We start from the raw sequence: 12,284 nt of genomic DNA on the forward strand, positions 1-12,284 counted from the left end.
TAAAAATAGAACTACCATATGATCCAGCAATTCTGCTTCTGGATATTTATCCAAAGGAAAAAAAAACATTAATTTGAAAAGATATATATGATATGTATAAAATAGATATATATAATTTGAAAAGATATACCTCTATGTTCATTGCAGCATTATTTACAATAGCCAGGATCTGAAAACAACCTAAGCATTCACCAATGGATGAATGGATAAAGAAGATGTGGTGTATCTGTGTGCAATAGAATACTACTCAACCATAAAAAAGAATGAAATCTTACCATTTGCAACAACTTGATGGAACTTAAGCGTATTTTGCTAAGTGAAATAAGTTAGACAGAAATAGACAGATACTGTATGATCCCACTTATATGTGGAATTTAAAAAACAAGCAAAAAAAACAAAGCAAAACTCATAGATGCAGAGAACAGAATGGTGGTTTTCAGAGGAAAGGGGGTTGTGGGGTGGGCAAAATGGGTGAAGGGGGTCAAGAGGTACAGACTTCCAGTTATAAAATAAATAAGTCATGGGTATGTAATGTACAATATGGTGACTATAGTCAATAATACTGTATTGCATATTTGAAAGTTGTCAAGAGAGTAAATCTTAAGTGTTCTCACTGCAAGAAAAAAAGTAGAGACTGAATGGTGACAATGGTAATGACTTATTGTGGTGATCGTCTTGCAGTATATACAAATATCAAATCATTGTGTTGTATACCTGAAACTAACATAATGCTATATGTCAATTACACTTCAATAAAAAAGAAGACATAGTAATCTTAAAAGGGTAAAGATGAAAAGCTTCAAACTTCACATAAAGTTCAAAATATGTAAAGCATAAACTAAAAGAAGTACAAGGAGAAATAGACAACATAGATATATTTGGAAACTTTCACATACTACTATCCATCATTATTAGAACAAGTAGACCGAAAATTAGTAAGGGTAAAAAAGACTTGAACAACCAACCTGACCTAATTGACATTTATCTACACTTTACCAACAAGTGCTCACAGAATACACACCAAAACAGACCGCATTTGAGGCCCTAAAACAAATTGCAATGATTTTAAAGTAATTGAAATCATATAAAGTATGTTCTCTGATCACATTTACCTAGAAATTAATAAAAAGATCTCTGAAAAATTGCAAAATTTTGAATATTCAGCAACACACTTCCAAGCCCACATGTCGAAAAAGCAATCACAAAAGAAAATAAAAAAATATTTTGAACACAACTCATTGCATACACTAAAATGTCAATGAGATATTATGGAAATCTCTTATCATGTACCTATTTATCATTTACTTATCATTCACTTACTTATCAAATGTTTTCATGAACCATTAGCTAAAGGGCTGACTGCTAGAGTTTTTTCTGATCTGGAGTGGCTAAGTGCATGCTAATGAATGTTAGGTCAGCAACAGTAAGTACACTTTTATTTTGCTTTGTGCCTTAGTCTTTTATCCCCCTGGTTCTTTCTCCTGTTACTTGCTCAACTGAATTGAATTAATATTTATTGATCACTTATTAAGTGTAAAGTTCATGTCAGGTGCTTATGAGATTATGAAGATGAGGAAGGCAAAGCTTCTGATTTCGAGGAATTGTGTTATAGCCATTGTTTACCTAGATCTGCTGCCTGGACCTATTAACTCCCAGTTCACCTCTCTCTGCAACTTATTTAAAACAGTCCTTTAGAACAGGCAGATTCTTCCTTTAATTCTACTAGGTCCTAGATTTGCTCATTATATCTATAAACCTTGAAGGTCTTGGGTTTATGCCATTCCACTCCTAATTTTTAGGATTCAATGCTGATTCTGGGACTCTGCCAAGGGAACTGTCAATTAATTTTTGACAGACATATTAAAAATATACCTTCTAGCTTGATTCTGAGTTCTTGCTTCTTGATGTTTCTCTTTCCTTTTATCCTGAGAGAACAATATCACTATGTCCTTTTCCTTAATTGTGGCAAAAATGACTGCAAGTAGCTGCCATTTATTTATTTTTACTTTTTTTTAAGATTTTTTATTTATTTGACAGAGAGAGACACAGCGAGAGAGGGAACACAAGCAGGGGGAGTGGGAGAGGGAGAAGCAGGCTCCCCGCGTAGCAGGGAGCCCGACGCAGGGCTCTATCCCAAGACCCTCGGATCATGACCTGAGCCGAAGGCAGACGCTTAACGACTGAGCCACCCAGGTGCCCCAGGAGCTGGCATTTAAAAAATCGCAGCCACTGGAAAATTTGCACTGAGGAACAAAAAGCAAAAAGAACTTCACTGAGCCATTAAATTGCTCTAGTGGTAAACTCTGCCATCTTATAGATAACAGTTTTTCTTCTAACATATACATCAACATATACAGTAAAGTTGCATCTTACTTTGAGATTAGGTATTAAAGTCCCAGAGAGAAAAGTGAAAATCACATATAGTTAAAATTACTCCTAAAAATTCCTAATATCAGCATTAATGCTTTAAGACATGATATACTGAAGGTTAAAATGCCAATGTTTTGTTTTTTCTTGGTATTTTTCTTGGGCAGTGGAAGCCAAGGCTATTTGGAGGGTGAGGTCAAGAATAGAAACCGATAAATAATGTCTTTTTCTCTCTCTCAGCTAAAAATGTATAATTAATTTTTAGCCGGCTAAATATGAGTATAAATTCTTTGTCTCAAAACCCAAATGGCTTAACATGAGAGTATGTGTTCTGGAAAAAAATAACTTAGTTATGATCATACTATTCAGTTATATAGCAAAAAATTACATGGTCCAATCATGAATCTAAAATTATTATTCAGTCTGAAAATATACTATCTCATAGAGGTTTACTTTTTTGGGTTTAAAATAGATTTTTCTTTAACAAAAGGTAACAGTTAAACACTATCAAACGTTGGCAAGAAACTGTATTCTCAATATAAAGCAGAACTTTGAATTTATGTCACTTGACTTCAAGGTGATTGGTTTTGCCATCCTGGGTTGACCTTCTTTCAATGAGAGCCCCATGAGAATATACCCAAAGAAGAAACACAGAGGACAACATTACAAATGATGCTTACTTGTTAACACAGTGATTGATCTGGATGGCTTGGTAACCACATTTCCATTTACCACTACCAGAGTGATTATATAATAAAGGCCATGGTAATTAGCCTTAAAGGTAACAGGAGGAGGCAAAGTGCTGTTGAATTCCTCAAATTCGAAGAAGTAATTTTTTGATTCCCCAGTTATCTTCACAACATACACAGATGATGGGCTCATGACATCTGAAGCTTCTAAAGAGACAACGATGCTATTATCATCTTGAACAGTTACATGGAATGTTGTGGCATTCTGTTTAAGAAAAGAGAAAAACAAAAGGAAATGAAGGTCAAATTGAGATCATTAGCAATAAAATTATTCTGAGCTTATTTTCCCAAAACTAATGTTTGTGATAAGCATTACACAGGTATTTTAGTGTTCAAGGAAAAGGAGAAAGAGAGAGATTGACCCTCTTATGACTAAGGATCTTCTCAGGCTTTTACTTTTGATTCTTCTCCATTAAAAAACTGCTCCCAGCTCATGGATTGTGTCATGTAATAAACACAAAATAAACATCGTGGAAATGAGGAAAGAATGAAATGAATGAAAATCATCTTGGCACTCGATTTGCAGAGAAATTCTTGGTTTCAGCTATGCTGGAAAAAGTATATGGATGGAGCACTCCATTTTACTTAGGAAAGAGTAATGCTGTGGTAGTTCTAGGAGAATTCTAGAAGAATGTCACAAAGCAATTTCCTCTCTCACTTTCACCTGTCAGTTCTGAAAAAAAAGAAAGAAAGAAAAAAGTCGGGACTGAGAATTCTGTGATAATCCTCCTCACTGGAGGTTAGCCAATCTTTAATAAGAGAAGCTAACATGCTCTTTGAAGAAGGAACCAGACCAAGGATCACTGGCATCTATGGGAAAGGCAGCGGTTAAGGGGAATGAAAACTGTTCTAAGTGTCTAGATCAGTGTTTACGGACAGTATACTTGAAAAGTCATGGTGTGGTTGGTGTAAATATTCCTTCCTGATTCTTTCCCATACTGACTGTACAGGCAGAATAGTCCTGCCTCTCTCTGGTCTCACACAAGACTCGTATACAAGACTCGTATACTTTGTATCACTGCTGCTTGGTTTTTAATTCATCTTCTGGGTATGTGGGGTCCAGGGAAGTTGTTTCACTGCTCTGAGCTTCAGACTTCGCTTCCGTGAAAGGGGGACAGAACAATTTGTACAACATGCTTAGGACTTACCAGGATCCAGATACGAAGCTAGGCAGGCTGTAAACACAGTCATCTCATTTAATATGCAAAATGACCTGATGAGATAGGTTTTTTTTTTTTCAATCTCAGTTTATAGTTAAGGAAACCGAGGCTCAGAAGGACTGAGTCACCTGCCCAAGGTCACCCATCTAGTTTGGACTCTTAACCACTGAACTACACAAGTACCAAAATTGAGCTTCATTACATCCACATGTCTGTTTCCATTCCGTTCTTGACTTGTTTTCCTAACACTCAGTCTGGCGCATGGTATAAACTGGTAAGTCTCTGTTAAATGAATGAAAGAATTGTTGATTGCATTAATTATATGTGGACATATGCCTCTTAGAATTAATCTAATTGTACCTCCCATGTTGTCAGTAGCCAAATCAAGCATATAGTACATATGAGTATCCTAAAGGAGGCAAAAATGTACCTAAAAACGTAGTTTTTTTTCTGATTATTTAGTTGTTTTAGAAATCTAATTTAATTTTTACAGGTCCTAGTATTTGTAAAGAATATCTGGCCATTAATAGAAATTTAATTCTATGTTAACATTTAGTAGACTTAATTGTGTTAACCGTATGAGACCCTAAGTTCTTTAGGGATGGGGACTGTATCTTATTTCTAGCTGCATCTCTAGCTCCAGGACCACTGCCTGGCATATGTTAGGTACTCTGTGATCTGGATAGTCCTAGGATGGTCTCTATAATATGGATCAGTCAGTACGGATTGACTTTTAAAATGTCCTTTTCTTCACATTGTCTCTCATCGTCAGACACATGAGTAGGCTTTTAAAATTGTGTACTTTTGGGAAACATAACAAACATACAGAACATATGACCCACTATTATTGCCAGTGGTCTAGGTGGAACCGTGAGGCTAAACCAAGCATCCAATATCCAATAACATTGAACTCTAGCTTTTATTTATTATTGGTTACAGAAACGGATTCACTAACTCAGAAAACAGTAAGTATACAAACACCAGCTTCAGAATTATTAAGAATTTTTTGCTCTATGTTTTAATAGCCAATAACAAAATTTTGTGATAATGAAAAGAGGGATATATAGACTCAATTTTGCAAAGTGTTGAAGAAATACGTATCTAATGGGTCATGAGACTTCATAGACAGCACAGTCTTCCAGGGAAAGGGTCTAATCTTCCAAAATCTAAAGACAGCTTTGGGGATGGTTGTGTCAGCCATGAAAATAAGCATTGACCCATGTGCTCCCAGGTCACCAAAAATAAATCAGGGTAGGCTAATCAGATTCAGTCAGTGGGACTAATGAGAATAAGGCAGCAGGCCAAGTGAGTCTAGGCAGTGAGCCTAAAGAAATGTCATCACGCTATTCTTCTCTGTCCTCTGTGCCTCAGCTTTTCCTGGAATCTATATTCAGGAGAAGATTCTGAATGCCTGCTGCAGGCACGGAATCCCTGCCGAGACGTACAACAAGAAGGAAGAGTTAAAAGTTACAAAAATGGATTTAAGCTTAGGCAAATCCAACGTGGATTTATTTGGTGGATAGAGAAATATTTAAACTATTTTTTTAAACCGGGTAGTAATATTGCTTGACTTTACAATGAAAATATTTTTACTGAAATTTCCTTTGCATAATACAATTTAATATAGAAATTTCTCTGCTCCAACACCCTCATTTCACACTTGAAAGAACAGCGGTGCAAATATCACCCAGCTAATTGATGTCAGAACAAGGTCTAGGATCCACACATCCTTAAGTCTCCCGGTAGTTTTCCTTCCTGAACTAGAGTTAGGCTGTTTGAGGCAGCAAAGGGAGGCTGGGTGCTTGGCTTCAGCAAGGAAGGGGGAGCCCAGGAGCTTGTAAACTGCTCTATGGCCAGTCCTAAAGGGACAGAAGCTAGTGGGCAGCACTAAAGAGGAGAAAAATGCAGGATGAGTCCCTGGAATGTGGGACAAGGAGAGAACAGGTCTCATATATTCCAGTCTGACATCGTAAGAAGTCGTCCACCATCTCTGACAAATATAGCAACTGTTATCTATCGATCCCCTAATCTAGACCACACTTTGCACTTGGCATTTTATGTCTTCTTCTTTTTTCCTTACAACAATCTTTAGAAATAAGTGTCTTTCTCCCCATTTTCCTCAGAGAGGTTAAATAATCTGCTTAAGAACACAGCAATAGACTTGGAATCAGAGGGCCTGAGTTTCTACTCCTTTGCAGCAGTCTATTACCTGACAACATGGGAAAACACAAGGATCTCTTAACTTCATCCGTTTAATTTCTTTTTTCTTAAAAGATTTTATTTATTTATTTGTCGGAGAGAGAGAGCACAAAGCAGGGGGAGCAGCAGGCAGAGGGAGAAGCAGATTCCCTGCTGAGCAGGGAACCCGACGTGGGACTCGATCCCAGGACCCTGGGATCATGACTCGAGCTGAAGGCAGACACTTAACCCAATGAGCCACCCAGGCGTCCCCATCTGCTTAATTTCTAAAATAGGGGTGGTTCCTATAAACTCATGGGATTTGGGTAAGAATTAAGTGGCTTTTAAAAAATGCTAATAGGATGGACCCAATAAATATTAGCTGTATCTCAAAGGTTCTTGTGTTTTAATTAAATTGAATCCCTCAATGACCTGTCAACTAAAGAGGTTCTATAAACATTCATTTAACTAACTTCACGACTCTATGGAATTCTGTGATCACGTTCACTTGATGTTATATTCACGCTGTATAGGTATCCATTCTATCATTTCAACAACAAAAAAACATTAGCAGAGTGCTAACTTGGCATCAGGTATCTTGCTGGGTGTTGGCGACAGGCTCTGAGAAAGATGGGGCACTTGACCTCCTAGAGCTCAGACTCTAGTCAGAGAGCCTCACCCAAATGCATAATTACAACACCATGTGAGTGTTACTAGTTACAGACTTCGAAAAACTGTTTGTTTGATGCCTGTTTTTTTTGCCTGTCTGGGATCCCTTCTTTGATTATATTTTCTTGTTTTGGAGCACTGCTTCTTTTCCACCATAAAGCCAAGAAGGGGTCCCGATGGGGGTTCCCAATACTCGTGTGCTACTCCCAGATTAGAGCAGGAGGTACTTTGACCCAGTCTGGGTGAATCATAATGCCCAGTTCTCCCTTCATGGAGAGAGCCAGGGGGACTGAGCCAGCCAACTAGAATGCTTTGTCTAAATTTTATAACTGGAATTAGTGGGAAAAAGTTTTTTTCTCCTCGGGTTCCAAGCATGTATGGATGCAAATCTGGAGAAGTCAGTGTCTATCATTTCTGTCCCACAAAGACAGTTGCTTGAGGGAGAATCCCTGATGTGGTCCGAGGCCCTGGTCTCAGTCACCCTAAGGCCCAGCCCCTGTGCAGTCTGGCAACCTGAGTGAATAAATCCCAGTTTATGGCTTAAGTCAGTTAAGCTGGACTTCCAAAACTGACAGCCAAAGGTCCTGGTCAATACAAGAGAATTGTTCAGTGTTCTAGACTTATAGAGAAGAAAACAATTAAATGTGCTTCTGCGATGGGTATGAGGAAGGGTTTCAAGTTGGAAGTGATGCTTGAAAGACACGCAGAGGAGTTTCCCAGGGGAACAAAGGTCAGTGTGTCATCTGGAGAAATGGGAAGAAGACCCCATAGGCCTCTGGAGTGGTTAGATCATGGTAGGATTTTCAGAGAGGAGGGTCGATAGCCTAGTCCAAGATGTGAATTTGAGTATTTTTTAGGCCAAAAGAAATCATGGTCCGTTTTAATGCAGAGAAGTGACATAATTAGATCACAGCTTACAAAGATCAGTACAATTAGGAACATGGACCAAATAGTAAAGGATTGCCCGACTGCGCCCACCTAAGGCCAGTAGATTGTAAGGAGGCTGTTGAAGCCCTTCAGGTAAGACCCAATCAAAGTCTGACCAAATGCTGGTTACACCAGATCTCCTGTGGGACATGCACTTAGAACACTATTAATGCTCCAGTTGGCAACCTAATCAATGATTAGACTTATTAGAAGGCATTTTAGAGGGAACAAGTAGAAAATTCCGCTGTGCTAAGGTTACCACATAAGAAGTAATGGGATGCTCAATTCTTTTCAATAGTAATATCAATGGTGTCCGGTGTTTCCATAGCACTTATGGCCAGACTTCTCTGCAGACGCTATGGAATTCATCCACTTAGCCTCCTGTCCAGCTGTGGGAAAACTTTTCCAGCAAAATCTTCTTTCCTTTCAGTTCCTTCAGGAAGATCAAGTTCCCAGAGCTGTCCTGACAGGGCAGAGATCCCCTCCTGACCGTTTCTTAGAATTTTTCACAGATCTCTTTCAGAAATTGTCAGAACAGAATTTGGATGTTGATCTCAAAGGTTAGGGATGATGGCCTCCCTCTCATTTTCCATGATGCATGCATGCAATCTTCAGATATGTCTTGAGCAGCCAGCACATATCAGGAACTGTGCCAGATACTAGGGATTCACTCTATTTAGGAGTGAAGAGGAAGACTGGTATTATGTGCCTTTGTCCTTCCTAGCATTGTGTCTGACCAATAATAGCAATGATGATGATAAGGAAGATGCCATCATCGTAAAGGACGCTAACTTACATAGTGGTTATGATGTGCCGCCAGAAACTTCTCTGAAGCTCATCCAGCAAGCTGTTGATACATGCCTGCTGAGTGAATATAGTTACAATCTGCTGTGTAATACCAGACTTCTATATAAGTGTCCTAAATGTATCCTTTCAGGGAGAGCCTGTGGGTTCTCTCTCCATGCCTGAGTCCACATCCACGCCAGGTCAACCTTTCATGTTTTACATGCCTAGATACATTCACTTCTGTTTTTATGACTTCATGATACAGAGTCCTCATCTCTTTTGCCTCTTTTTGGTAAAGGAGTTCAAACTCACATGTCAGGCAGGTCATATAAATGAGAGAAGCAGAATAGTATAACAGGATTGATTGATGAAATGGTTAGCCAATGGGAGGGTGCATGCATTACCTAAAAGCATCATTAAAAAGCACAATTATAACAAAGTAAAACAATGTTGGCCAAAGAAAACACCTTTGCAGGCCAGTCTCTGCCCAGAGGCTGCCCCATTACAACACCTGAATTTGTTGCACTGCCATTTCCTTGATCAAACACCTTATCTTTGGACCTTCAGCTTCTGATCATACCCTTTGCTCTGCCCAGCCAGAATGCAGAAATGATAACTAAAGTCTGTTACCCCCTATGCATTCATTTAAAATAAATACAGATGACATTTCCTTATTAAGTTACCGGGAGAGAGACAGAGAGAGAGAGAGAGAGAGAGAGAGAGAGAGAGAGAGTGTGTGCGCGCGTGTGTGTGTGCGCGCGCGCACGCTAAATGACATTTTATTATATATATTAATGCAGTAATTATTTCCTGATTCCTAATAAAGATTTGTAGTAGAAGCTCTGCAGAACTCTTAATTCTGGAGATTAAACAAAACATGCTTAAGAAAAGAATTTAACCTGGCATTTTTAAGTAGAGAGAAGCTGCTCTGCTGAAGAGGTATGCCAAAAAAATTCGATGTGCTATTTAGGAAAATAATAATAGCCATATATCACATTATATATTTTTTAAAGCACTTTCGAACCCATTTTCTCATTTTATCCTCAAAACATCCCATTAAGCTATCATCTCACTTCCTGGATGAAAACACTGAGGTGCAAAGAAATTAAATGAGTTTCTCAAGGCTACTCTGTGATGATGTGGAGGGGCTGGTCCTCAAGGCCATTCTTTAACTACAAGTTTTATGACTCTATTATACCACTCTTCCCAGACGATCAGATCCTGGAGCCAGAATGAGCTCCCAGATGCTACTTTTCATATCTGTATTTAATTGGTGGTGAATTCCCTCAGCACAAACTATGACTTATCCCTCTAGGTTATGATTGATAGATGCTCCAAAAGGGTGGTATCACGAAAAAGGGCGATTTTGAGAGATAAAAAGAAATTCTGGGGTACCTGGCTGGCTCTGTCGGTTGAGTGTCCGACTCTTGGTTTCAGCTCAGGTCAGGATCTCAGGGTCCTGGGATCAAAAGAGCCCTCTATGGCCTCCATGCTCAGCTAGGAGTCTGCCTGAGATTCTCTGTCCCCTCTGCCCCGCCCCCAGCTCGCACTCTCTCTCTCTCTCAAATAAATAAATCAATCTCAATATTAATTCTGGAAACAGGCACACCTGGGTGCAAGTCCCACTTAAGTGATACTCTCTCATTGTGATTCTTTGAGCCTCAGTTGCTTCAGGTAAATCGTGGAAACACTAAAATAACTAGGTTTTTGATGGGAATCAAATGAGATTATACGTGTACATTACTCAACCCGATGCCTAATATTTAGTAGATTCTCTGAACACAGTAACTGATTGTTACTTCAAAATTTATGACCTATGCTTTCACATTGATTTTCTTGGGGACATATAGGTTGTAGAAGTTGTATCTTTTTAGGACACTAACAGCATGATTCATATATGGTTCAGAATCTCTTCTGCCTTTCAGTCTATTTATCCAGTAGTCAGTTTTACCTCTTTTTGTGGCATCGTGAGGGAGAGCAGCCAGTATTTCTGTTTCTATTACGCCTGCGTACTACAGCCCGAGCTGCCCTATTTGACTGAAGGTTACCATGGGAACAGTTTCCAGAACCTACTGTGCTGAGTAGTTCTGAGACCTGGGAAGCTGTGCCTGGCTGATGATTGACTCAGGAGGAGGTGGGTCCACAATCCAGGAAGCCACAAAATACATTTGTCCTCAACAGTTCAATGATCAGGCTACTTCTAAAAATACGCAACATTCTTCTGGCTTAATGTGTTATGAAAAATAGGGCTTCCTGGCAGGTGGATTCTGTCTGTGAAATAAGTGTTATTTTCATAAAATCAGGCACTCACAAATAGAGTTTTGCCTGAATTTTTTTATTCCCCAAACCTCTTTTTTATCCTTTCCAGTATTTATAGTTTTGAAATAGTTTTTACCTCAGAAAGATGCTTAGGAAAACACATCTGTCCCACTTATTTGAAAGCTAATGTGGAAGATCATGTTGCTAATCATTTTTTATTTTAGAATGGATGAGTTCAGTCAAATTTCCCCACGGGCCTGAAGTGTCTCTCCAACTGTGACACCAGTTAATTAAATCCTGATGATAGCTAACGAAGAGGGCAGTTGAGTTACCCAACATGTAGTTCACAGCATATTTAGGTGCGACCCTCGTGACCTTTTGGGAGCACTGACCTTTAACTCCCCTGAGTTGTTAACATCCTCAACAACAAAACTGCCAGACCTTCAACGTGTATAATCTCTTACGCCCTCCACCATCACTGAGATTTTATGGTTTTCCTAGAAGACTGATCCCTCCGTGCCAGGTAAATTTAAGCCCAGAAGTTCAGGGAGATGAGGTGCAATACTTTACATACAAACTTGGCTCAATGTTTACCTTCGTGTAGTTTTTAAAAATGGCATGCTTACTGTATGCCTGGTGCTAAGGATGTAAAGGTTGAGAAAAGAAATTTGGTCGCTGTCCCAATGGTCTTTGGAGTCTACAGCAAAAGAGAGGAAATATACCATTTTAAATAATTAAATAATTACAAGTGGAAAAGGCATTGTTCCGAGGACCTTAGGAGGAGGATCTAACCTGGAGGAAGTAAGAGTCTACACATGTCAGGACAGGCATCAGTAAGAGTTAGCCTGATGAGGAGCTGGAGAAAGAATAGGGTCTCTGAAGAACAATGTATTTGAAGACTTGGGGGCCAGAGAAAGCACAGTGTATTTGAGAAACCAGAATAACATCAAAATGGCCAATACTAGAGACTGGATCATGGAATACTTTGTAGGGTCCTTCTAAAAAGTTGAGCTTTTATGCTAAAGGAAATGGGAAGCCACTTATGGGTTATTAGGGGCATGAAATGATCAGATTTGCATCTGTGATAGAAGTAAGATAGTGTGTTAACTACTGGCTCTCAAGTTCCTATTGGTGGAACTTTTAATGGAAAAGTGCTTGATAAGGAACCACTTGGGATAGAAGGGAACAC

The 12,284-nt window shown here is 39.0% G+C and overlaps 1 protein-coding gene across 3 annotated transcripts in view; it reads right to left on the minus strand.

Moving 5' to 3' along the window:
- PTPRO (protein tyrosine phosphatase receptor type O) overlaps positions 1 to 12,284 on the minus strand; it is a 239,175-nt gene that overhangs the window by 108,084 nt on the left and 118,807 nt on the right. For all 3 annotated transcript variants that reach the window (XM_027594901.2, XM_027594902.2, XM_027594903.2), the window contains exon 2: positions 3,048 to 3,321. In XM_027594901.2, coding sequence (XP_027450702.1) covers positions 3,048 to 3,321 — 274 coding nt within the window. The remainder of the gene's footprint in view (positions 1 to 3,047; positions 3,322 to 12,284) is intronic.

Source organism: Zalophus californianus, chromosome 9 (genome assembly GCF_009762305.2).
Source record: "Zalophus californianus isolate mZalCal1 chromosome 9, mZalCal1.pri.v2, whole genome shotgun sequence".
Taxonomy (NCBI): Eukaryota; Metazoa; Chordata; class Mammalia; order Carnivora; family Otariidae; genus Zalophus; species Zalophus californianus.